Below are 27,424 nucleotides of genomic sequence, written 5' to 3' on the forward strand. Positions count from 1 at the left end.
ACACATCTTTGAAAGAACAGAATGAGTAGAAATGAGTTGGACAGCTCAACTTCAGGCTGACAAACAGCCTGGATGGAATGGGAATATACCACTTAAGCCTCCCCTTAGAGGGGAGAGACTTCATAGATGAGTGAAGCACTCTATGAATGGCAATTTTATGAATGAGATCATGTGATGGAAAAATGTGTATACCAGGAGGGACAATGATTGTTTAATAGTAATTTAAATGACTTTAAATAACTTTGTTGATTGTTGTTTTAACAGCTCTGAAGAAGGGTTTGGAGAGACCAGAAAGTGCTCATGTATCTTGAATATCTAGTTTGAATTTTATATGTTTTCGTCTGTTTTTATGGTTTTATCTCGGCAATAAACACAAAGTGTATGTTCTATTCCTTGGTGAATGCACTGGGTATTTTTTAACTTTTCAGTTTTTGTTCTTTTTCTTCTAACCATTCAATATCTTCTAATTATATTCTTTACCAACACCTGCCATACCCCATGGATAGCACCTCAGCCAACTGTCTGAATTACTAAAAAGGGATAAATAAACAATAAAACACATCTTCTTTCCTCCAATTCTCTCTTTTAAGGCACTGTACTTTATTGATACCAATCTGTAAAGTATGACTAGTTATCTATTTTCACTACTGCACAAGTCAATTCTGTTTCCATGGTCTCTTATATAAACTTTTGATGCACCCACCCAGGCAGGGCAGCCAGCAAAAGAATAAAATATGTAACCTCCCATCAAAGTACCCTTCCATTCTTTGATTATTCTTCAGTATTAAAATTGCTTCCCATGTTCATGCCCTTATACTAAATAACTGCTTTTCAAGCCACTTCTGTCTCTTATTCATATTGTGTCTCTAGATTCAGCTTTCATCTTACATGCGTCATCCACTTGTAATTCTGATCTGCTATTCATCTACAGATTTTGGAATTAATAACAGGTCAGTTTTCTATGCAAACTAATATAGCAAAATCTACTAATATAGATATCTTAATTTCACTACATATCAATTATTTATTTAAATATAATTTCTAGTATCAGGCAATATCTGCTTTCTGATGTTTTGCTATTCCATCTTATAAATAATGACATCTAATTACTATTTCACATTTGTCATTGGTTATCATAAATGTTTGCTTTGATATATTATCAGTCTGAGCCACAATTCAGAAATGCTTACTGTAAGGTGAAGTCTTAACTCACACGGATTTCATATCGTAGCCCTTCTGATTCAGAATTTGCCCTCCCAGGACTGGCCTTTGGTCAACTGGTGCCCTAGGCAAAAGGTCTCCACAGCACCCCCCCCAACACTACCCTCTGCCCCCATCCTAGTCTACCTACATCATCCAGATTACTGGAAAAGCACTCCTGCTAGATCGGTGCCTTATGTGGCTGCCTAGTTGGCCTATGCCTAAGGCCAGCTATGTACCCTCCCACTAAGGTTTTTACTTTGTGTTGGATGTAGTTCTGAGAAAAGTCTCAATGGAGAAGCTACATCCTAATCTGGACATCTTGGGGATCACTGAATGCTAATTAGCTGTGCTCTATCCCAGAAAAATGGCAGTGATGGATTTGGATTAACTCAGCAGAGCAATTCAGAGAGTAGCTCTACTGAGTTCATTTTTTTCTGTAGGAGGAAACAATGAATGCAGACCTCTGACTCCATGTACCCATTCATTGCCATGGGAGTAGTCACAGTACTTTGTCCACAGGTAAGTATACTGGGAGTGTGTGTGTCTGTTTGTCTGGGTTAATGTGTGGGGGCAGGAAAGTGGTTGAATGGATGTGAGAAAGAGAGAATGCATGTGTCTTTGTGTGTATGTGTATGTGTGTGCATGTGTGTGCGTGTGTGTGTGTGTGTGTGTGTGTGTGTGTGTGTGTGTGTGTGTGTGTGTGCGTGTGTGTGCGTGTGTGTGTGTGTGTGTGTGTGTGTGTGTGTGTGTGTGTGTGTGTATGTGTGTTTCTGTTTGCATGTGTGTTTGTGTGTGTATGTCTGTGAGCAAGTATGTGTGCATGGATATCCTACTGAGTGTGTATGTATCTGTGTATGTGTGTGTGTTCATGTGTGTGTATGTATATCTGTTAGGAGGTGCCTATAATATCCATATACTACAGTGATGCATGGGCTGATAGGGTGAACACTAGCAAGGTCAGGTCTGACAGCACAGTGACAATAAGCCAATAATGATACGTTTGTGTGGCTTTATCTTGTCTCTGAATTGGAGATTCTCTCAGCTGGACTAATTGTCTAACCCACCACGGCTAGCCAGTGTGGGTAGAGACGATCATTTTGGATCTCAGCATAACAGCAGCTCTCATATCTCTAGCAATTAAATTTATCAACTGAATATGCATTGCCTACAACTCACATTCTCAAAATTCTCAGTGGATAGAAAAAAGAAACATTTTTAGCATATCAAGTGTATGAGCTGACATGGCTTGGAAATTTTAATATTTGAAAACATCAAGAAACATGTTTCAAATCAAGAACATTTTAAAGCTAATGAAATTATTTCTGTAACTAATGAAACAGAACAAACCAAGGTTTTCTTAATTATCATTTCAAATGACTCATATCCTTTATTTTATTTAACACATTTTGAAATAACAGATAGTGTACTTTTCCATTTCACTACATCCTGGCACTTAATCAGCGTCTCTGCTTTGTCTTATCTCATCAGCGTTTGCTGTCATATTATCAGTCCAAAAGTAATACCTAACACTCTTTTTTATATTTCTATCATTTGAAATTAACTGCGGAGGAGGCACTGTAGACTTCTTAATACCTGCATTCGTAAATACCTCAGTGGATGGAAAGGAACATTGTTTTTAGCGTAATGCTTGTATGAATTAACATTTAAGTAGAAACTGTAATGTTTGAAAGAAGCAGGGAATAATGTTTCAAGTCCAATGGCATTCTAAAACTAAGCAAAGAAGTTGTGTAACTACCTAATAAAACAATCTTGATTTTTTTAACAGTTTAAATAGCCTTTCAGATTCAATAACTGGCTCACACAGTTAAAAAAAAACATCATTCAAGTAGCAGTCAAGAACTTGGCAACTAGCTTCTCCAAATCTTTCAGCATTATTTGTAATTTCATACAACATGTGGTTCCACTTCATTGCTCCTTAATATTAAGAGTATTTCAAATTTGTCTTAATATATCATCAGTTTTACTTGTTGTTGCCTCACAGCAATAGGTCCTCCTGTTCGCTTCTCGGCTGGAGTGCGGGGAGTGCCTTCTGTGTGGAGTCTGCATGTCCTCCCCGCAGTTGGGTGGCCGTTCAAAAGACATGCATAAATGGGCATGCCTTCGTTGAAGGTTGAACGTCGAGCTGGAACCTTGGTGTTCGTGAAAAATCTACTGCCAATCATTAGCGGACCGGAGTTCCGCTGTGGCGACCCCTAACCGGGAAAAGCCGAAAGACAACAACAACAACATTATCAGTCCTTCCCTATTGTTTAACAATCTTTTGTATTTTTACTCTTTAACCTTTACAACTTAACTAGTAATTGCCAGTATTTTAGTCAGCTCCCACTGTATGCAGAGTGTAGGAATGTTGTGATTCACAGAACTTGCTAATGCTACTAAGTATACGGGAAAACAGAATGGAAATATACATATGCAAATGACTATATAATGACAAGACAATGAAAGGATGCAGTCTAATGAAAGGTGCAAAATGAAATGCAAGTGAGTACCACTGAAAGCAAGAGTTAAGTCACAGACCCAGGGAGTAGCAGTGTACAGCAACTTGTGAGTCACTATCAGAGAAAAAGCAGGTGGATATCTGTGGCATTGCAATAAGTAGAGATATTCAGACCACCAGCAGCACTTACTCTCTATAACTGCTATTAGCTCTCACCCACTAATGTGATGGGTTGGCAGGCTAAGTTAGCAAAACTGGTACCAGGAACATATTGCCTACCGCCAGTTAACCAATCAGCAACTGACAGTCTGGATAGCAATTTTATATGGATGTTTGATGACATGAATACTCTTGTGAACAGGACTGGGAGGAACATGTTAACGTCCTAGACTGGTGGACACAAAGATATATGTGGCACTTACTACCCTAGCTGCACAGACCGTCCAGAGACAGGTGTCAGCCTGCAGATATACAGTGTGCTCCTTGATACATTACTTCAGTGTGTAGATGAGCATAGCTATCAACTCTAACACATCAGGGAAGATAGCCAGTACCATCTGTGTCATCTAAGACATTGTGCATCTCTGTGAGGTACTGGGTGCTAGAGACTGCACATGTGGTAATAAAAGCCTCATGAGGTGTTTATGGACTGTGTTATAGTCAAGAGGAAGGACTGCAGTTTTATCCACTGCCATGCAGTGTGCAACATGCTGGGGTTGATGGCCAATGTCTACACAGCATCTTAACAGTATCCATGGTTCACATCTCAGGCATGCATGTCATTTACAGCTCTGCCTCCTGTGCAATGAAAGTCCACATACCCTCTGAGTTGGTAAGTGCAGGCACTGTGCTAATCAAAGGCAGTGTGCCGAAATGTCTCACCTCCTATATATTTCCATTGTATAACATTTGATGTCAGATACCCACTAAAGCCCTGGTTGATGATACCTGTATGTAAACCACATAGCAAGGCTGAACTGCAGTATAACACTTCTCATGGATGAAACCAAAAACACTATAGAGCATGTGTTTAGTCTGCTGAAGGCCCAGGGTTGCTGCTTGGACACGTCAGGGACAGTGTAGTATGCTCCTGCCACAGCCTGCAAAATATTTATAGTATGCTGTATGCTATATAACACAATTACTAGGAAGCATGCAGACCAGCCATCTATCCAGGAAACTTCTGAACCTTCTACAGTGGCCCCTGTAACAGCCAGCACACCAACCTCATCCAGGAATGACAGTGAAGCTGAAACACAGTTAGCAACACCCCACCCCCCCACAGACAATGACAGGTATACTACGTGGCAGTACAGGTGAAGTAGCAGTGTCTAGTTCATCTCTATAAGCCCACAGTGAGCACACAGTCACTGTGTCGTATCATGCAGAATACACATAATGCATGTTAGTTAAAATCTATGCTGGCCAGTACATGGTCGAATATTACTGTCCATCAGACATCCATCTCCACAAACACTGCACAGCAGGAAGGGCGGAGTGGTTCATAGTCATCATCATTTCTAGGTGACAAGGGACACAATGACACATGGCTGATATCACAGTGTGGGTAAATGGCCGTGTGACTGGAAGAGGAGGAGACTGGTGTCTTATGGAAAGTGACACTCTGCACCATATAAATGTCCTCCATTTGCAGGGAAGGAGTGGCAATGGCAATAAAGGACCATGACTACGAGGGAATACTACAACATGACCATGATCTAGGGTCACTGCTCCTTCTTGATGTGGTAGGAAAAGAGGGCACATGTGATGATAAGGATTTTGTGTCACAGCTGGAGCTGGGCCTATATAGACTCAGCTGGTGAGCTGTCCTACCCCAAGAGGCTGGCAGGCATCTTCACCCATTAAAAAGGGTGGTATAGTGAAATACTCAAAGATCTTCAGAAATAGACTGTTTACCCTGTGATGGCCTTCCACTGCAGCCACCCCATCCCTGACCATGAACAACACTAACAGACATGACAGTGGTGGTGACACTTGGTATCCTCCACAGAGCAGCAGATATAGCAATGATGTGTCCCCACAAGACATAGCATGCCAATGTTCCTGAATTCCATGGACTTACCAAACTATTGGCAATGCTGGGTTATATTATCATGGCAGTTATGTACTACAGTGATGATCTCCATCTCTGCATGAGTAATAGCAAACTGTGCCTGGATAACCACTCTCCACATCTGGTGCTTAAACACCAGCACTGCCCCCATATCTGGGGACAGCTGTGACATGTACCAGCACTAGGAGCCCCTGCTGTTGTATGGTGGGTTTACCCACATCAGATACAATTTACTCCTTTGCTGCTGCAGCCACAGAACAGTTAAGCTGGTGCTCTCAATCAAGGGAAGCCCCCCCATGGGGTTAATGATAATTGTGTACAACCTCTAGTTCCATTGAAGGGGTGACTGCAGTTTCACCCTAAACAATGGGTGGAGAACAACCCAGGAAGGAGGTAGTCTGTACCTGTGCAGTCTGACTGTGACTTGATCTGTGTCTCAGCATCATTGTCGTACCCTTCATAGGTGCTGACATCAGTCTGCTCTCTTGACCCAGCCTGTACAGGTGTCATTTTTGTAAATGTTCACTCCAGCCCATAGAATATACAGTGCTGAACTGAGTGAACCTACATAACCATGCTATATGTGAGGCCCTGTGTTGTCCATGTAGCAAAAATGCCGAATATGTAGACAGAAAACTGACATGTACCTCTGTTACCTTTCCACTGTGCCTACCTTGTATGTATATATATATATATATATATATATATATATATATATATATATGTGTGTGTGTGTGTATGAGAACCATATGCAGTGATATACATGGCCTGACTACACCAACGTCTGTCTCAAGTCTGATCTTTCCTCTCATTGTTGTTCCATGCCATTTCCTGCAGCTACGTCTCTCAGGAGCTATTTCTATGCCCTTTTCAATGGCATATACTTGTACCATTTGTGCAGGTAAGTCTTTTATGCTTCATCCAGACTTTTAAAAGACAACACTTTACCATCCAAAGTGCCTTTAGAAAAGTTGGAAATAGTTTAAATTTTATTTTTCCATCTGCATTCTTATTGCATTTACAAACCTCATCTTATTCTTTGAATCACGTCAGAAACATTGTGCTCCATACACCTTAGTTTTCCTGCTGCTGACAATCTCCAACATGGTGTGCTAAGCTTTCCAGAGCATCTCTTTCTTCAATTTCCAGGTCAGGAATTTAATCAGTATCATGCTGGGTTTCCAGTATTTAGGTTCTGAATTTAAGAAAGGTAAATACTTCGCTATTTCCAATATATATTTTTTGCTAACCCAGTCCACTCCACCCACTTGTTTTCATGTATTCTGTTTTTGCTGTCTTTGCCTTCTATAATTTTAAAGCATCTTAAATTTCACTTTTTGTACTTTGTCCTTTAATATAATTACATTCTGTCTTATCTATTCAACTAGAATTCCACTTCTAGTATTCCTACAGCCATTTGTTTCATATATACTTTAAACATGCTTGACAAATTCCAAAATGTAGTTTGTATAGCTTCCAGCATTGTCTCAACACTTTTTTTGGCTTCTGCAGATGACCATTGTCTGCTCCCAGGGCTTCTTCTCATTCACTAGGTCTGATGGGTTCTCCATAGCTCCCCTGGACTAAATCTGGCTCATGCTTGGAGACTGTGACGAAATCAAGGCATCTGCAGAAGCATCATGTTACTGTTGAGGACAAAAAAGTGATACACAATGGGTTCATTGTGTTTCACCCACATCTTCTCATAGGACTCAGCCAAATCCCCCCCCCCCCAACACAGATAACACCTCCTGTGTATCCTCTACTCCACCAGGGATCAACAGTAGAGGTATGCTTGAGCATGTACCCTCTTCACCATTCCTGTCTTCCCTGCCCACACTATGAAGTGCTCGAGTTACTAATCAATCTCGGGTCACCAGACCTATAGTCAGGGCTCAATCTCTGTACACCACAGGTACTCATAGGTCACATAACATCATGGCTACCCATATGCATCTCCACTAAATTAACAGTTTCTTACATGCCAAAAAATGATACCTTTATACAACAGTACACTGAAAAACATATAAAAATCAACTACTTATTGACAGTTTTAATATCCACCTATCCAGAGGGACTTGAGTTGGCAACTGACTTCAACAAGCTCCATGCATACTGAAGAATACCTTCTTAGGTTGCACTAGATATAAAATCAGTCTTTCAAACAGGCATTTGTTATGTGGCTGTAGTGTAAATGCTATGTTATGTCAAAGGCTTTGGCTTCATTTCCCATTGGAATTTGTGTTATGATGGAACTTTGTGGCATGCTATGTACTTGTTTATCTACAATGAGTAAATGTGCCACTGTAGTAACAGATGCATACATATACACTATATCAGTATAGTACATATTATTCAATATTATTAAGCACTTTTGCTAGCACTGGAACTTATCTGGCACTTGTTCCATAATGACTGAAATATCACATCCAAATGTTTATTTTATATTTTCTTTATTTCTGGCATGTACATCAACTAGCAAGGTACTAGGGATTCTATTTTTTTCAATGGGTTTTTCTCACTGAAGGCAGCAGAAAACTAGTCTCTGCCTACCTAGTTCTACTTTATGGCTGACCCATACCTACTAATCTGAACTCCGTTTCTACTAAATTTAAAAATGCTACAACAAAATTGCAAAATTCACATGCAACTTTCCACGTTGTGTAGCCCTCCAAAAACTCATGTGGCTGGAACTACCTCAACAACTCAACTACACTCAAGTATTTATGGCAGACAATCTCGTCTGCACACCAAACAAATGAAACCAGTCTAAAAAACATCCTTATACCACACATACCAACAAAAAGTCTGCAATCTGCATACCAATCCTTACTAAGCACACACAATGCTAACAATTCAGCAAGTGAAGCCCTATATGACAACCATATCTGCAGAATAAGAAACTCCCTCCCTCTAAACCTAAGGTTGAATGACAGCCTTTCCTCATTCAAAACACAACTGAAAATCCACCTACTATGGCTACATCCTTGTTAAACACCGAATCCCAGCATCGCTCTAATGTCACTTCCCTTCTCTGACATCATCACCTATTCTGGCAATTGGCAAGCATTTTGGAATAACCAATAGTCTCAAGTGTAAACAAACTGTTCGTAGTAAAAAATCTTTTGTAAATGCTAGCCAATAGCAATTATTCCTATAGTCATTAATTGTAACTGTACTGGAATTAACTATACTCATTTTAAATACACTTTCTAACATTCACTCTTATAATATAACTAGTATTTTTTTACAAACTGCCTTTACCTTTACATAACGTTGTTCCCTTTCTATTGATGGTACAAATTACCACCAATAAGTACCATAGATTTTTCTACTTGTTTTATGTATTAGTTTATGTTTTTGTTTTATGACTTTTTTATGCATTATTGCAAATATGGAACTTTTCTTCCTGGGCCTTCACTGAAAAGGAGTTCCATGCCCAGGCAGACTTTCCTGTTAAAAACAAATGCAAACAAAATAAAGCAAACATCAAGTGAAAAACTGTTAAATCACAGCAGAAATCAGGCAAGAAATCTTTTGACCTGGTTATTTCTCATGCAGTTGGCAATGATGATCAGGCAGTCTACTGCACCGCATGTATAACAGTTCTGATGTGTTATTTACAATATACACAAAAGGCACAGTGTGGACATCTGTTTTACTGAGATTTCACCCTCAATGTCTGCCTGATTATCAGTGTACAAGGACACTCTTACTTAATAAATGGTTATGTAAACTTTGTTGTATATGACTTAGATCTTATTAGGGTCTGGGAACTTTCACATAAAAGTAGATTTGTTCCAGAGAGAAAGGTTTCATATAAGTTATCAGAGTGGCTGGCAAACTTTTGAGCAAGAAACACAAGGATATTATAATCCATTTTTTAGACTTCAGATACCACTTAAAAGCAGAAGGCCACTATGCAAGAATGAAGAAATAAGGATTTATTGTACAAATTCCAGAAGTCTAACAAATAAAATGGAGGTGCTACAAGCTGTATGTCAGGAACAAATTATTCAGTAGATGTTATCATTGAGACCTAGAACTGGTTATATGAAGTGCACATTCTTGAGGTCAGACAGAAAAGGTGACTGATTGTTTTTGCACTGAATAATTTTTCATCTATATTACTATTAATGGGTTATTTTCCTGGAAATTATGTTACTGGAACTTAATGCAGAAACAGACAGGAGCACAATAAGGATTATGGCATGTTACAAAAGTCCCAGTCTTCCAATATTAGATCACCTGATATAAACAGAAAGCCAATAAAAAAAGCATGGACTATGAAAACCTGATTTTATTAGGATACTTTCATTTTCATGACATAACTTGTTACACAGTCTACTCCTGTAAAAAAATGTAATCTTTTGTTATTAAAAAAGTTGTACAGCAGACTGACTTTCATACCAGATTTGTTAATTATACATATATCCTAAAGGAGGTAGTTAATACTGAACAATTAAATCCATTGGGAGATTCTAGCCACATGGCTTTCCATTTCTCCCTACAGGTTGACTGGGTAATACCACAACATACAATGTTTATTTTTTTTCCAAAAACATTTTTATTTTGTTTTCATTATAAACATACACAAATGTACATATAACAAATACAATAAAACAATAACAAAACTATTTAGAATATTTACATTCATCCATGATAAACAATCATTTTATCCATGAGAAGTTATCAGTATTTGTTCAAAAGGTTTTCCATATTTTGCCATGCTATTTTTTATGTTATGAGTTCTATAAGAACAATGTTTATTTTTGATAAACCAAAACTGTACTTTGAAGAATTTATAGTAAAAATCAACTCATACTGGAGTCCAGTAGAAAATAAGGATATTGTAGGATTGTTGTGGGAAAGGTTTGAAGATACTTGTGTATATCATGAGAATAATTGTAGGAAGGTGGCTATAAAAAAGATAAATTTACTTCTCCATGGTGGAAACCAAAGCACTTAAAACTGTTCAGAAGCAAAAAGAGGAAATGGTGTAGGGTTTTAAAGAAATATAATACACCATCTACAAGGAAGGTATATAACAAATTTAGTAAAAAACTGAAAATATCATTAAGAATAGCTAAGAGTGGGAAAACAGGACACAGTAAGACATTTTATTCATACATAACAGGGACAGAGTATTTGTCAAACTGAGCTGCACCAGTGACTCACAAAAGGAAGGTGATATACATGAGGGTAGTGAGTAAACAAATACTTTTAATTCATATTCTGATGGTGTTTATAAACAGGCTGAATATAATAACTCGAGGTGGAGTCTACCTCTTTACCATTTATGGTAAATTTAGTAGTTAAATCACTCTCTATAATAAAAAAAAAGATTGTAGCCCAGGTCCAGACAACATCCCCACCTATGTTTGACCTGAAATATCAAACAAAATAGCCATTATTTTCATCTTCTTGTTTAACTTGCTACTATCCTCCAGTGTGGTCAGCAAAAACTGAAAAGTGGCCAATATGTGCCTATAGACAAAGGGTGTGTTTCAAACAAGATTAGCTAATACACTCACATTAGTTTAACTTATTTGATTGGCAAACGTGATGAGATAAGTTTATCTGCTACTATTATGAGTAATAACATTGCATTGTCATTACTTGATACTTTCCAACATGGATTTATGTAGGATAGGTGCACTTTTACAAAGATGGTGGATTTTTATGATCCTGTTAGAAGGGCCATGAATTTTGGTATTGGGGTTGCCATTGTCTGTCTTGACTTGTAAAAGCCCTTTGATAGCATTCCCCATTTTGTTATCACTACTTCTATCCAACAACTATTAATTAACCCTTATGTAAGCAAAAGGTTTGAAAACTAGTTGAGGGACAGATATCAGAGAGTTAAGATCAATAACTCTTCTTCTGAATGAAGGGCGAATGGGAAGTATTTCATACTGGACTTCCACAGGGTTCTGTTTTAGGTCTGTTTCTATTTAATTTGGTATTTCACTCTAATACCTGATTCATATTTGCTTACCAAATATGCAGACAATATTAAAATAAGAGCCTACTTTACCAGTTCTAGTGAATTAGATATATTTAATGTATATTTGGGAAAGGTACACAACCGGTTGAGAGATTATGGGTTACAGATTAACGCTGGCAAATATGATGTTTTGTGTTTTGGGAAACCATCTCCCAGGTCTGGTATACACATGTAAACCTTTCTGTTGTGGATGAATACAAACATTTAAGAATTACTGTTGGTGAAAACTAAAATTCAAAATTCATGCACAGATAAACAAGACAAAGATTATTTGAGTAACAGGACTTACTTTTAAGAACTTTAACCTCCATGATGTTACCTTTCTGATAAAATTATTTGTAGTATATGTCAGACAGTCATCAAGTATAATTTGTTGTTCCGTATTATTAGCAAGTGTGACATGCTGGCCTTGGGGGGCATATGAAGACAGTATAATAAAAGAATTCCTGCTATTCAGAATCTCCCATTTAAAGTCAGACTTGAGCATGTTGGCTTATAATCAGTTTACTACAGGCATTTGTGAGGAAATCTCTATGTGGCTTTCAAGTCATTACAGGATGATGAGGAATACCGAGCACTGATGACTGCAGATCTCCTGCAATCTACCTTTATCATCTAGGGGTGATGAGTATACATTCACAATTAACAAGTGCAGAACAACACTGAAATCTACATTTGTGACTGTATGGTTTACCTGTGTAATATACTACCTTCATACATATGCAGAAGTGTCATTAGCTATCTTTAAAAGTTCTTTAGATTCATGGATTACTCAGTTAGCCATTTTTTTCTGAATCTGCAGTCTGTGCTTATTAGGAATAAGGACAAACTGTGAACTATGAACTAATCCAATATGGATAATGCAAACAGTTCTACGTATTATAAACAAAGTACAGTTGTGTACACTTACCATAAATGTAGATGTTTGACTGTATTCACTGTTGCAGTCATCACATTTGGGTTATCCCTGCCAGGGTAGCCCTCGGCCAGCCCGAATACCAGAGACTTAGTATTTCTGTGTCGGTTGCTGTTGCTTGAGGACTGACGTCAATACCATTATGTCAGTTTTTCTTGCTCTAACCTGTCAGGAGCCCCCAAAGTAGGAGGCCAGGTTCTGGTGGAAGAACCCCACCAGTGGAAAATAAATATCAATATGTCCCTTGTAAGGAAAGGAGAACAACAAGGAAGAATGGTAACAAAAGGAGAAAGAGAAAAAAGGGGGATGGAGGGAGGGAAATCAGGACTGCAACACTGAATACAGTCGAACATCGACATTTATGTTAAGCGTACACAACTGTACTACGTTCTTTGTGTTTCATTGTTGCAGTCATCACATTTGGGTAGATTCTCAAAGCTGAAGAAATGGGTGGAGGCAGTCAAGGAAACTAGGGGCTGGCTAGGATGGCCTGCAAGACTGCAGAGGCAAACCCTGCCCTGGATTTGGAGAAGAGAGGCAGTTGGTAATGCTTGGTAAAAGTGTTAACAGATGTCCAGGTGGCAGCCACCAGGATGTCCCTGGTGGGGACTCCACTGAGGAAAGCTGCAGAGGTGGAGGCTGCTCTGGTGGAGTGTATCCTGACCCCCTTGGGGGGAGGCTTTCCATGCTGTTTGTAGCAGAAATGGATGCAATGTGCTATCCATTTGGAAATGATTTGCTTGGAGATGGCTTTGCTTTCTGCCCCTGTGGCACAGCTAACTAACTGGTCAGAATTTCTGAAGGATTTAGTCCTGTCCAGATAGAATCTAAGCTGTATGTACACATCTAGAGAGTAAAGAATCCTTTCCCCCTTGTTCTGGGGATTAGGAAAGAAGGTGGGAAAATGAATGGGTTGGTTGAGAGCCACACTGGACACCACCTTGGGCATGAAGGATGGGTTAGTTCTGAGGGATGCCCTGTCTGCATGGAAGATGATGAAGGGTTCCACAGCCATGAGTGCTTGCAGCTCAGAGACTCTTCTGGCTGAAGCCAGAAGGAATGCTATCTTCCAGGAGAGAAATTTTAGCTCTGCAGAAGAAGTTGGTTCGAAAGGGGGCAGGTTGAGCTTTTCCAAGGCAAAGTTAAGGTACCAAGCTGGTGTTGGTGCCCTCCTGGGGGGCCTCAATTTGCTAGCCTTTCTGAGGAACTGTTTGATTAAAGGGTGTGAGAAAAGGGGCTGCTCAGTGGGAAAATGAGCAGAGGCATGAATTTTTATAGAGGAGAAAGAGAGACCACTGTGTAGTAGGTCAGCTAAGTAAGCCAGGATGAGAGGGATGGAGGGCTGTGCCACAATGGCTCCCTTAGCCTGGATCCAGGTGCAGAACCTTTTCCATTTATCTGCATAACACTTTCTGGTGCTAGGACATCTGGCCTCATGGATAACATCCAGAACCTGTTTACTGAGGATGGAAGATTGGTTTGGGGTTAGGGAATAAGCCAAGTGGCCAAAATGTGTGTCTGCAACTGGGGATGCATGAATTCCCCTTCCCTCTGGGTCAGGAGGTTTGGAATCTGAGGAAGATGCCATGGAGGCAGCGGGGACAGGCTGCGCAACAAGGGGTACCAGTGTTGTTGGGGCCAGTCTGGAGCTATAAGAATGGTCCTTGATTTTTCATCCCTTATTTTGAGCAATACCCTGGAGATGAGAGGTAGGGGAGGAAAGGCATAGACTAATTGACTGACCCAGGGGAAGGACAAGGCATCCAATTTCCAGGCCATGCAGTGATGCTCCCTGGTGGAGAAATTTGCTGAGGTGATGGTTGGTGTGGGAGGCAAAGAGGCTGACATTTGGGGTTCCCCATTTCTGAGTTATTAGGGTGAAGGTACTTCTGCTGAGTTGTCACTCGTGTGGGTCCAGAAGGTTTCTGCTTAATTGGTCTGCCAGAGAGTTGAGAGAGCCTGTTAGGAATTCTGCTAACAGGTGTAGTTGCATGGAAGAAGCTGTGAGCCAAAGGGTCATGGCCAGCCTGCATAGAGGGTAGGAGTGAGTGCCTCCCTGCTTGTTGATGTACCACATCACAGAGGTGTTGTCTGTTTTCATCAGGAGAACCACTGGAGAGAGAAGGGGATTGAAAGCTTACAAGGCATGCTGCACAGCCATCATTTCTTTTTGACCGATGTGCAGAGGAGTTTGCTGTGGGCTCCATTGGCCCTGTATGCACCTGCCGTCCAGGTGTGCACCCCAAGCATAGTCTGATGCATCTGTGGTGAGGGTTTGGGGTTGAGGGGGTGTGGGGATATTGCAGTCCCTTGTTGTGGGAGCATGCTGTTGCCCACCAAAATAATTCCTTTCTGAGGCAAGAAATTATAGGTAGAAGAGTTTCCAGGTCTTGAGAGTGGTGGCACAAAAGGCTCTTTAGGTACCATTGGAGTTTCCTCATATGCAGTCTGGCATATGAAATGAGTAGTATGCAAGATGCCATGAACCCCAGAGCTTGCAGGATCTTCCTTGCAGATAGCTGGGGCCTGGTGGCTAGTTGATAGAAGTAGGCTGTCAGGAAAATTTGTTTCTCTGGTGTAAGGTATGCCATCTGGGATGTTGTGTCCAGACAAGTTCCCAGGAAGATTATCCTTTGGGTGGGCACTTGTTTGGATTTCTTTTCATTGATTGTGTTCCCTAGGGTGGTTAGTACGGTCTTTACAAAAGCCAGGTGCTTGAACAGCTTTTCCTGGCTATCTGCCTGAATAAGGCAGTCATCTAAGTATGGGTAAATTTGAATATTTCTTTGTCTGCAAAAGGGAATGGCCGGAGCCAGACATTTTGTGAAAACTCTGGGAGCAGTAGATAAGCCAAAGGGAAGTATGGAGAACTGAAAGTTTTGAGGTCCTGCCTTGAAGCAGAGATATTTCCTGCATGATTCCCTGATAGGAATGTGGAGGTAGGCCTCTTTTAGTTCTAGGGTGGCTAGCCAAGCATCCTTGGAGAGCATGGGTAGTAGATGCTGGAGGGTGAGAATTTTGAATTTTGGGATCACCAGGAAGGTGTTTAGAATGGATAGATTGAGGATGAGGTGCCAGGTGCCATCTTTTCTGGGCACCAGAAAAAGTTTGGAGTAGAAACCTTGGCCTATCTGTTCGTGCTCTACTGCCCTCATAGAAAGTAGGGAAAGGATTTGCTTTTGACCCTCTGCCCACTGATTTGGAGGTAGATCTGGGAACTCTTTTGGGGTTGGAAGGGTGTGGAAGGAAAACTTGTATCCCTGAGACACAATCTTCAGAACCCAGTGGTCCTTGGTAATGGTGGCTCATGTGCTTGAGTGAAAGGAGAGTTTTCTTCCTAGGGGTAAGTGAAGGTGGGCAGAGGAGGTGAGTCATTGTGGGTTCTTACCATAAGGGGGTGGCTTAGAACTCCCTAGTTTTGAAGTGGAGGTAGTCCACTGCTTAGATCTCTGCATTCCTTGGGGCTGCTGTCTGGGGGGGGGGTCTGTTTCCTTGGGGCCTAGGCTGGGCTGGTTTACTCAGAGCAGGAAAGCACCAGTGCTTGGAGGGACAATGCCTGCTGAACCTAGGGGGCTGAACCTGTAAGAAATCCTTAACTGTTTGCATAGAATTTTGCTTTTTCTTTCATCTGTTTTAAGACCTCTTCTGCCTTAGTGCCAAATAAGTTATCTTTGTGCAAGGGGGCATCCAACAATTTAGATTTCACATGGTCTGGCAGGGGTTGCTCCTTAAGCCATGCATGTCTTCTAATGACAGATTCAGTGACTGCAAGAAGCTTCTAGGGCATCAAAACCACAGTGGAAAGTGTGTTTTATTACTTGACTTGCAGAGTGCATTAAGTCTTGTGAATCCTTAGATTCTGCCCAAGCTGGAAAGGAAGACATTTATTGTTTAAGGAGATCCAAGGTATGTTGCTGAAATTTCAGCATATGGAACTGACAATTTAGTGCCCTGATAACAACAGTAGCTGAGGTGTATACTTTTTTACCCCATCTGTCCAATGCTCAGGAATCCCTGTCTGAGGGGACGGGATTCTTACCAGAGGTTGCTTTAATCCCTTTTGGCCCTTGAGAAATGACCTCAGGGTCAGCTGTTGGATTTTTAAAAAGATATTTGTCTGAGTCAGAGATTCTATAGTACCTGTCTAGTTTTCTGGGAGCAGGAGGTAGGGCATCAGGAGTCAAGCTGGATTCAAGGAAACCATCCTCCACAACGTTCAGGACTGGGGGGATGGCCAAGGGTCTGTGTTGCTGAAGATCTAGGAATTCCCTGAGTCTCTTTTTAGACTGAGAGTAGTCCTGACTCTCCCATTGGAAATGCTCCCTTAAAGTATGCAGGGTTTCCCCAAAGGAAAAATCCTCTGGGGGAGAGGCTGAAGGAATAAAGTCCTCTGCATCAGAATCCTCATAAGTGGAGAGGGGTTGCATGTTTTCATAGTCAGATGCATCAGATCCTTAGTCGAAGAAGAGTTTTGCGGCATACTGGACTCTGAAAGGGTCTCAGTAGTGGCCTGCGAATCAACTGAAGTGGGCATCAGGGACTGCAAAAGCATGTCACTGAGTACCAGAGGACTGAGGACTAGCTTAACGGAAGCATTGCTGGTAGGTTTGGATCTGTGTGGTCTGTCTCTGTCTTTATGTTTTCTCAGAAGATCTGCTGTTGGATGGCTTACCGAACCATATCGGAATTCGAGGACTGTAAATGAAAATATCTGGCTACAATAAGGGCCTGACGATGGATAGTTCTGGTGATGAACAAAGCACAGAAGCGACAATGGGGGACGTCGTGGTCTGGGCCTAAACAAATGATGCAGTAAGAGTGGAAGTCTTGGTGTGGTATTTGCTTTCCACAGGCAAGACAATTATTAACTTTTTCTGACATCGGTTAGTGCAAAAAAAAGGATCCCCAATGGGGTGCTTAGCTTTAGAAGACTTCAACTTCAATTCGGAGATGAAAACTCAGGTAGCAGCCGACTGGCAATCGTGCAAACTGCTTCTGCATTGGGCTCCATGACAAGAAAGACTGATGTAATGACTTCAGCTGCCTTACTTTATACTACTGATGACCTGACGTCAGTCCACAAGTGACTGCAAATGACGCAGAAATACTAAGTTTCTGGTATTTGGGCCAGCTGAGGGCTACCCTGGCAGGGATAACCCAAATGTGATGGGTTATCCATGGCAAGAAAGACTGATGTAATGGCATCGGCTGCCTTACTTTATACTACTGATGACCTGACGTAAGTTCTCAAGTGACAGCAACCGACGCCGAAATACTAAGTCTCTGGTATTCAGGTTGGCTGAGGGCTACTCTGGCAGGGATAACCCAAATGTGATCACTGCAACAGTGAAACAAGAAGAAAGTACAGTTTTGTACCTACCATAAATGTAGATGTTCGAGTGCTAATACAGCTGCAGTAATCACAGATGGGGTTTTCAGCTGTCAGGCGGTCCCTCGGTCGGCCGAATTCCAAAGTCTTGGTCCGGCATCGGTTGTCGTCGCTTACTCTTCTGATGTCAGGAAGACCAGAGTATAAAAGACACAGCCGACGCCATGTTCTTCAGTCTTTCTTGCCCCAGATGTCAGGTGCCCCCAAAAAGGAAGGCAATACATAAATAAAGCTATGTACATATGCATGCAATGCAATGTAATGCAAAAACAGTGTAAGTAAGCAAATAAAACATAGCAGGATAACCCAGTCAAATGGTATGAAGAGGTTCTTAGGCCCCATGCCTTTACCAAGTGGGGAAGGAGGGAGGGAAACCTGTACTGCAGCTGTATTAGCACTCGAACATCTACATTTATGGTAGGTACAAAACTGTACTATGTTCATCGTGCATACAGCTGCAGTAATCACAGATGGGTAGAGTCCCAAAGCTATGCATAGGGTGGTAGGTACTATGAGGAACTGGGTTGAGCCAGAATGCCCTGCAAACCAGCAGTGGCAAAGCCTGCTCTTGTTCTGGAATATAAGGGCAGGTGGTAGTGTTTTGTGAAGGTATGTACAGAACTCCAAGTGGCTGCCTCCAAAATGTCTTTAGTAGGAACACCTCTGAGGAAGGCTGTAGAGGTGGCTGTGGCCCTGGTGGAGTGAGATCTGATACCAGTAGGGACAGGTTTCCCATGATAGGAATAACAAAACCGTATGCAGTGGCCAATCCACTTGGAAAGGGTCTGTTTTGTAACTGGTTTCCCTTGAGCTCCTACGGCATAGGACACAAAAAGTTGTTCTGATTTCCTGAAGGACTTTGTTCTATCCAAATAATAACGTAGCTGCCTATGGATGTCTAAAGAGTGTAGCAGCCTTTCCCCTTTGTTTTGAGAGTTAGGAAAAAAGGTAGGTAGGTGTATGGCTTGATTTAAGGCTACCTGGGATACCACTTTTGGCATAAAAGATGGGTTGGTACGAAGGGAAGCCCTGTCTTGATGGAAAATGAGGAATGGCTGCACCGCCATGAGGGCCTGTAGTTCAGAAACCCTACGAGCTGAAGTGATGGCCAGGAGGAAAGCAGTTTTCCAGGACAAATATTGTAAATCTGTTGAGGCAGCAGGTTCAAAAGGAGGCAATGTTAATTTTTCTAGCATGTAATTAAGGTCCCATGCTGGTATTGGTTGCTTCCTTGGGGGTCTTATATTTTTAGCCCCTCTGAGGAACTGTCGTAAGAGTGGGTGAGAGAATAAAGGAGGATCCGTGTTGAATTCTGCAGAAATGGCTGAGGCATGAATTTTTATGGAAGAAAATGAGAGCCCACTGTTCAGTAGTTCAGTTAGGTACTGTAAAACCTGAGGCAAGTTCAATTTTCTAGGGTCCTGGCCTATTTTCTCATTCCAACAGCAAAACCGCTTCCATTTTGCGGAGTAAGCTTTTCTAGTAGATGGTCTTCTGGCCTCCAAAATGACATCCTGCACCTCCTTGGAGAGTAGGGTCTGTTGTGGTGTTAAGGAATTTTCCATGCAGCGAGGTTGAGTGTTTTCAGCTGACTGTGAAGAGTTTTGTAGTTGTTCTGAGTCAGCAGAAGAGGTATTAGAGGCAGGGACCAGGGAGGAGAATGCGTTAGGCTCCTCAGGAGTGGATACCAGTGTTGCCTTGGCCAATCTGGAGCAATCAGTATCATCCTTGGTTTGTCTGTTCTTGCTTTCAAAAGTACCTTGGGCAGAAGAGGCAGAGGTGGGAATGCATAAACTGTCCATGCTGTCCAACAGAATGAAAGGGCGTCCACTTTCCAGGCCTTTGGATGGAAGGTCCTTGAACAAAACTTTTCCATTTGATGGTTCCTGTGGGAGGCAAAAAGATCTATGTCCGCCTCCCCACGCTTGGATTATCTCTGTAAACACCAGAGGATGTAACTTCCATTCGTGTGGATCTGTCATATTTCTGCTTAGAGTGTCTGCCAGTGTGTTTTCCATCCCTGGCACGTACTGTGCTTGGAGTTCGATTTGTCTTTCCAGAGCCAAGTTCCAAAGAGTCATGGCTAGTCTGCACAAGGGGTATGAATGTGTTCCTCCTTGTTTGTTTATGTACCACATTACTGTGGTGTTGTCTGTTCTTATTAGCAATTGTCCTGGATGCAGGAAGTCCTTGAAAGCTGTGATTGCATTTATTACTGCCAGCATTTCTTTTTGATTGATGTGCAGGTGCTTTTCCTTTTGGGACCATTTGCCCTGAATGCACTTGTCCTTCATGTGCGCCCCCCAGGCGTAATCTGAGGCGTCTGTGGTTATGATTTGTTTTGCTTGAGGCTTGCAGAATGGAAGGCCTGTGTTTACTTGACATGCTTGGGTCCACCATAGAAATTCTTTTTGCAAGCATAGGATTATTGGTATAATTGCTTCCAAACTGTGACTGTGTTGAGACCATAGATTTTTTAGGTACCATTGAAGTTTCCTCATATGCAATTTTGCACATGGGATTAGAAGAATGCAAGATGCCATGAATCCCAGAGCCTGCAGGATTTTCCTTGCAGTAAGCCTGGTACTTTTTGCTAGTGTTTTGAAGTACTGAGATAGTTGCCCTTGTTTTTCTAGCGTAGGATATGCCATCTGGGTGTTTGTGTCCAAGCTGGTACCCAGGAAGGTTATTTTCTGAGATGGTGTTAGCCTTGATTTCTCCTTGTTGATGGTATATCCCAGAGAAAGCAGTAACCGTGTCGCATATGCCAGATGTTCCAGTAGTATGTGTTTGCTGTCCGCTTGGATCAGGCAGTCGTCCAGATAAGGGTAAATTTGTATCCCTTGAAGTCTGCAGTAGGCAATCACTGTTGCCAGGCACTTTGTGAATACTCTGGGCGCAGTAGATAAGCCAAAGGGCAATGCAGAGAATTGATAGTGGATTGAACCTGCAAGAAATCTGAGGTATCTTCTGCAGCTTTGTCTGATTGGGACATGCAGGTATGCCTCCTTGAGGTCCAATGTTACCAGCCAAAACTCCTTGCCCAGCATGGGAAGAAGTTGCTGTAATGTGAGCATCTTGAATTTTGGTACGAGCAGAAATGTGTTTAGGATGGATAAGTCCAGAATGGGTCTCCAGTCGGTTCCTTTTCTTGGTACCAGAAAGAGTCTTGAATAAAAACCTTGACCTTGTTGGTGCGTAGGTACCTTTTGTATAGCTCTCATTTTAGGAGCTTTGAAATTTGTAATTGTGCCTCTGCCCTTTGATTTTGTGGCAGGTTTGGCATGCCTCTCATTTTTGGAAGAGTGTGAAATTGAAATTTGTAGCCTCTGTTTATAATGTCCAATATCCATTTGTCTGTTGTGACAATATGCCAATTGCTGGCAAATAATGCTAGTTTCCCTCCCAAAGGTGCTGTCAGCTGAAACTTGCTTGGCATGGAAATGAGGGAGTCATTGGGTTTGCTTCCTGTATTGTTGTGCACTATCTTCACCACCTCTTGGTGCTGTAGATTGCCATTGTCTGCCTCTATATGATCCTTGTGATTGCCCTCTGCCCCTTGTGCGTCTGTATCTACCTCTTTGGGGCTTGTCAGTGGCTGGAAAGGACCAGTTTTTTGAAGGCCAATTTCTGCTAAAACGTGGTGGTTGGACCTGTAATAAAGCTTTGACAGTTTGCATAGATTTGGCTTTTTCTTCCATTTTCCGTAGTATCTCCTCAGCATTAGTACCAAATAGTACATCCTTTTGTAAAGGAGCATCAAGAAGTTTAGCTTTCACATGGTCAGGCAAATTTTGTTCCCTAAGCCAGGCGTGCCTGCGAATCACTGATCCTGTAGCAGCCGCTCTACTTGAAGCCTCTAGGGCATCATAACCACATTGTAAGGTGTGTTTACCCACTTGCTCCGCACTATGCATCATATCCTGTAACTCTTTTAAATCTGGTTGTTCAGGTTGAGACATTTTGTTCCTTAATTGTGATAACAGGTACTGTTGATATTTAATCATATGAAACTGACAGTTTAAGGCCCTCATGGCTAGGGTGGCCGAGGTATATACCTTTTTACCCCACCTTTCTAGAGATCTAGATTCCCTTTCTGCAGGAAGTGGATTCTTGGCAGTGGAGGCCTTTAATCCCTTGGGGCCTTGTGAAATGGTTTCAGGGTCAGCATTATGGCCTTTGTAGAGAAATTGGTGAGAACTGGGTACTCTGTAATACCTATCAGGTTTTACTGGTGCAGGAGGCAGAGAATCAGGGTTAAGGCAAGCCTCCAGTAGACATCATCTAGAACATCCAAAACAGGGGGTATAGCCAGAGGCCTATGCTGAGGTAACCAAAGAAATTCCCTAAGCCTTTTCTTGGAATCTGAAAAGTCTTGGCCTTCCCAATGGAAGTGTTCCCTCAAGGTGTGCAAGGTTTCCCCAAAAGAAAAATCCTCAGGAGGGGATACAGAGGGGATGGACTGTTCTGCATCCGAATCCTCAAAAGGAGAGTAAGATTGTTCCTCTGCATCAGAATGTTCTGATAAAATGGATCCCTGATCAGATGAGTGATATTCTTCCTCCACTCTGGGTCTCTTGTCGGGAGGGGGCTGAGAACCTCTGATAAGAGTAATTAGATCCTCAGCCATTTTGAGCATCTGTTTCTTAGGCATGTGTCCAGGAGAAGGGCCCTGTGGAACAGGCCTCGTGGGATGCCTGGCTGCTTTGGATTTAGTAAAGGCCTTAATTGAAAAAGCAGATGAGGGCCTAAATACACCATGGGTGGAAGTGGACCTGTCCACATTAGTAGGCTCGACAATAGCAGGGGCTTCGGTTGTAGTCTGGGAAAGGGCCGAGGACCCAGCGGTCTCGGGTACAGAGGACACCGCCAAAGGAGTGTCGTCGGTAGTCAGGGACTGCAAAGGCGTCTCGCTGAGTACCGGACCACGTGTAGCCTGTTTTGGCGTGGTGCCGGCGGGGACCGAGGGCCTCGCGTGTCGGTCCTTTTCCTTGCGTTTTTTGGGCAAAACGGTAGTCGGAGTGTCCAACGACATTTTATAGTCAAAAGCTTTGCCAAAGTAGCGTTGGGCGAACTCCGCCCGACGCTTGATAGTGCGTTTATTGAAGGTAGCGCAAGAGTGACAGCCCGAGATGTCGTGGTCTGGGCCCAAACAAGGTATGCAAAGGGAATGGAAATCCTTATGCGGTATTTGCTTCCCACAAGAAATACAATTATTAACTTTTTCTGACATCGGTCTGAGGCAAGAAAAGGTTCCCCAACGGGGTACTTAGCTTTAATGAAGACTTCGGTTCCAATTATTTTCGTAATTCAGGAGCTGGCCGACTGGCACTTGCGAACTGCTTCTGCTTCGGGCACCGCGCGGCAAAAAAGACTGAAGAACATGGCGTCGGCTGTGTCTTTTATACTCTGGTCTTCCTGACGTCAGAAGAGTAAGCGACGACAACCGACGCCGGACCAAGACTTTGGAATTCGGCCGACCGAGGGACCGCCTGACGGCTGAAAACCCCGTCTGTGATTACTGCAGCTGTATGCACGATGAACATCATTGAGTTATTTAAAGCAACATTTAATCCTTGGTAATATTCCTTGGCACTAAGTGACGTGTGTGCATGTGTTTTTGTGTGTGTGTGTGTGTGTGTGTGTGTGTGTGTGTGTGTGTGTGTGTGTGTGTGTGTGTGTGTGTGTGTGTGTGTGTGAGTATGCGTGTGTGTGTGTGTGTGTGTGTGTGTGTGTGTGTGTGTGTGTGTGTGTGTGTGTGTGTGTGTGTGTGTGAGTATGTGCGCGTGTGTGCATTTGCACGTGCATAGTGTAAAAGTTACAAAGCAGTGTATTATTGAGAAATGTAAGACATGGCTTTTGACGTGAAACAAAATAGTAAACACTAAGTAAGTTCTAAGAATGGAACTTAAACTTACAACTGTTCTTCTTAGTCCAGTAGGGCCAGGTGGTCCAGGAGGTCCAGGAGGTCCGGGAAGTCCTTGTATGCCAATACCAGGTTCGCCCTATTTTAAAGAAGTGCAGAGATATTCTATAAGCACCATGTGAATAACAAGAATACACGGCAAACTGAAATTCAGGTATCTTCTATGCAGAGTATAATGACCTAATGCTTCTCAGCTAATCTGTATGTTAATGGAAATGTCATTAGTCAAGTAAAGACTTGATTAATTTTCCATTCTATACAATTAACTTGCAAACTGTTGAGAATGTCATTAACAAAGTCTAGATCTGATTATGTTTGCTTTAGATGGATCATGAACTGCAAAATTACCACAATGCACTATGCTAACTTGTCACTTCCAACAGGCGAAAATTGAGTTACCTTTTTACTTTTTTAACTGAGGAAGCATACTGGCTACCAGTCTCCCTTTTCAGGGGTGACCTTGGGTACTTAATCAAAATTATACAGTTCAAAAGTCAAAGCTGAGAGAATCAAAGCCAGTACTACATAATAAGGCTCATTGGCCACTCATCTTAATCGACAGAACAAAACTGCCAGGCAAATCACTGCATTTTATATTCTAGTTGTAATTATTTGCACTGGAACATAAAATACTGTAAACTTGACTACAGATTCCAAGGTCCCTGATTTTCCATTTTTGTGGGGAAAACAATGTAAATTCTAGAATTTGGAGAATTTGACTAGTGCAAAATATGACATTTGCATGACATTTTCACATTTTATGCTAGAATGCTTGTTCATCATACCTTAGGCCAGATTCATAAAGGTTACCACAAACTGTACACTATGTGTACACTTAGTGTAACCTTTCTGAGTGAACAGATAGCACAAGCATTATGGTAGGGCTGTTCTTGAGTTCAGAAAGTGTACACTTTATGTTAACATTTAGTGTATACCTTGTAGTAATATTTATGAATCATTTGCTTATGTATATATACAATATACATTTTTTAACTGAATCATTCATAATTATTAGCATTTCAGCTCATGAAAATTAGATCCCAGTTGAAAATAAATAAATTGTTTGACATCTCTGGCTATTTTACTATAAAGTGAAGAGAAATAATTTGTGTACAAATTCTGTTATAAGCTTGCTCAGTTCAATGTTTTGTTGTTTACTTAGGGCTTGTGAGAAAGCTCACTCATCCAGCTATGTTTAATAATTCTTGTTTTATCCAGCTCTTAGTTATCGCAACCTTTTACTTCCAGAATTAGAGACAAAGCAAAAAATAATTAGAGAAAGTTATTGGAAAAACTCTTTTATATTGGCACTGAATGACTTAAAAAGGATCTAATTTTAGGTGCAAGAAAGCAAACATTTGATCCAAAATTAGGGGTGTCCCTAAGAATTAAGGACAGATGAGAAATATGCCTAGAAGGGTAATCAGTGCATGTAAAACTGGACAATGATATGTTGTTTTAGTAGTGATCATTTCTCATTATTACTTTTAAAACACTAATTTGCCAAATATGTTAATTAAATATTTCTTCAGCTGCAAACCTCTTGGCTCCTCTGCTGTTTGAACAGTACAAACCCACACCCTAATACTCAAAGACATCATTACTCTTTCTGCAAGGAGTCATTTCCCAAATGCATTAATATATAAATATTTCCTTAATTGCAAAGCTCCTGGCTTCTAAAGTGCTTGTTCTATATTCTTAACATTATTTACTGAGAAGAGTGCACTGTTTTGTAATTTTCTTAAAGGACTGCATGCGGCATTTGCTGCATAGATTTCTTCTCTTTGAAATTCCTGCTTACTAAGCCTTTTTGCCCTATTCATTTGTCAGGTGGTCACTGCCTGACAGACGATTTGTTTCCTAGTTTGTGTGTTTTTCCTGACCTTGCTTTGTTCTACTGCAGAGGTATATACTGCCTCCACATTGCCCCGCCCCCTCGTTCACAATCCTCCCAGGGATGCTGAATGTATTGACCTGTCCCTCCCATCAAGTATCTCTCTACACTGAGATAATCAATCTCTTAAAGTGTTACATTTGATGAGCATTACTTGCTGAATATCATACTCAAATATCCCATTCATAATACCTAAAGTTATAATCCACCATAGTACTCTACCTCTACCTCTCAGTCTCTGCATGAAAAGGGGTACCTAAAGAATTATCAGTACCTCTTTCTGTGCTCGTTACACTATTTTTCTTACCTATCACACACAGGAGTTAAAACATTACATCTTCATTCCTTGCCCATTGTTATCACTGCACACCTCCAACTATTAGCTGCTATCAACAGTGCCATAGACATATATTACTGCATCTCCAGCTTGTCTCCAGTACTTTAAGTGGGACTAAAATACTACTACTATCGCTACTGCATCTCCTTCTTGTACCTGTACCTACCTAAGTTTGAGGCATTATACTGCCCGAACACCTACTTTTCTCTTCAGTATCCTTTGCAACAGCTAACATGCTTGCTTTCCAACTCTAACCCCAGGTCTTCTTCTCTTGTACACTGTCACCTAGATGACATCTTCATTTTTGTATCTGGAGCTTCTAGCTAGCAACCCTAAATGGTTTCTTAACTTAAAATTCTGCATGATTCACTTTATTGGACAATATCTACTCCCAACAATCCCTGCATTACTTGTCTTCCTTACCTCTTTACTCTTCACTGATTTACTCTCTGCCCACGTTGTTCTTCCAAAGTTTCCTTTCTAATCCAAGTACATTTTTATACCTCACCCACAATCCTTACTCCAGTCTTCTTTTTCCCACACCACTTTGTTCTACAGAAACAGAACCATATGATAATGTGCTTAATAAACAGATATTCTCCCAATTTACTCCCGCAAAACTTTTTTTTTTATTTACTCTGTTACCTTCAGACACACTTAACCAAACACTTTAACATAAGTGTTGTTCCAAACAGTTCCAACATTCAAACCTACAAAATTATCATCCATCACCCCCTAAATGGAGAAAAATGTCACTATTTATTTGTGGTGGAATACACAATAACATAAACTCCATTATTGCATAGATTTTATACACCAGCTTTAGCATTATCAGCATTTGTGATACCTGGTTAATACATGACTTACAATTCCGGGACTTCCTCTTTCCTAATTTCATGCTGATCCACAAAGACAGGTCAAAACTGAATTGGATGCAAGTGTCTCCCATTACCTAAATCCCATCTGAATTTCTCAGCAGTAGATACATTTTTTGGCACAGACAACTTCAGCCCTAATTGGATTGTGACTGACTTCTGCACCCAGAAAGCTATTCTTACATGCCATCACCCGTTTCATAACCAGCTTTCTCAAGTAGCTTGGTTTAGTCACTCTCATAGGTTCATAAGTAAGTAAGTAAGTAAGTACTAGACTAGCTGCCTTTGTGGGTTATTTTAAGCCTAGCCTTGTACCTTGTGTCTGTAAGGCAGACGCCTTGACTA

At 41.4% G+C, this 27,424-nt stretch overlaps 1 protein-coding gene across 4 annotated transcripts in view; it reads right to left on the reverse strand.

The window, feature by feature from the left end:
• Window positions 1-27,424, reverse strand: part of LOC122796547 (collagen alpha-1(XV) chain-like) — a 1,635,928-nt gene that overhangs the window by 642,695 nt on the left and 965,809 nt on the right. For all 4 annotated transcript variants that reach the window (XM_044065114.1, XM_044065113.1, XM_044065111.1 and 1 more), the window contains one exon: window positions 23,966-24,052. In XM_044065114.1, coding sequence (XP_043921049.1) covers window positions 23,966-24,052 — 87 coding nt within the window. The remainder of the gene's footprint in view (window positions 1-23,965; window positions 24,053-27,424) is intronic.

Source organism: Protopterus annectens, chromosome 3.part0 (assembly GCF_019279795.1).
Source record: "Protopterus annectens isolate FY-2018-M chromosome 3.part0, PAN1.0, whole genome shotgun sequence".
NCBI lineage: Eukaryota > Metazoa > Chordata > Ceratodontiformes > Protopteridae > Protopterus > Protopterus annectens.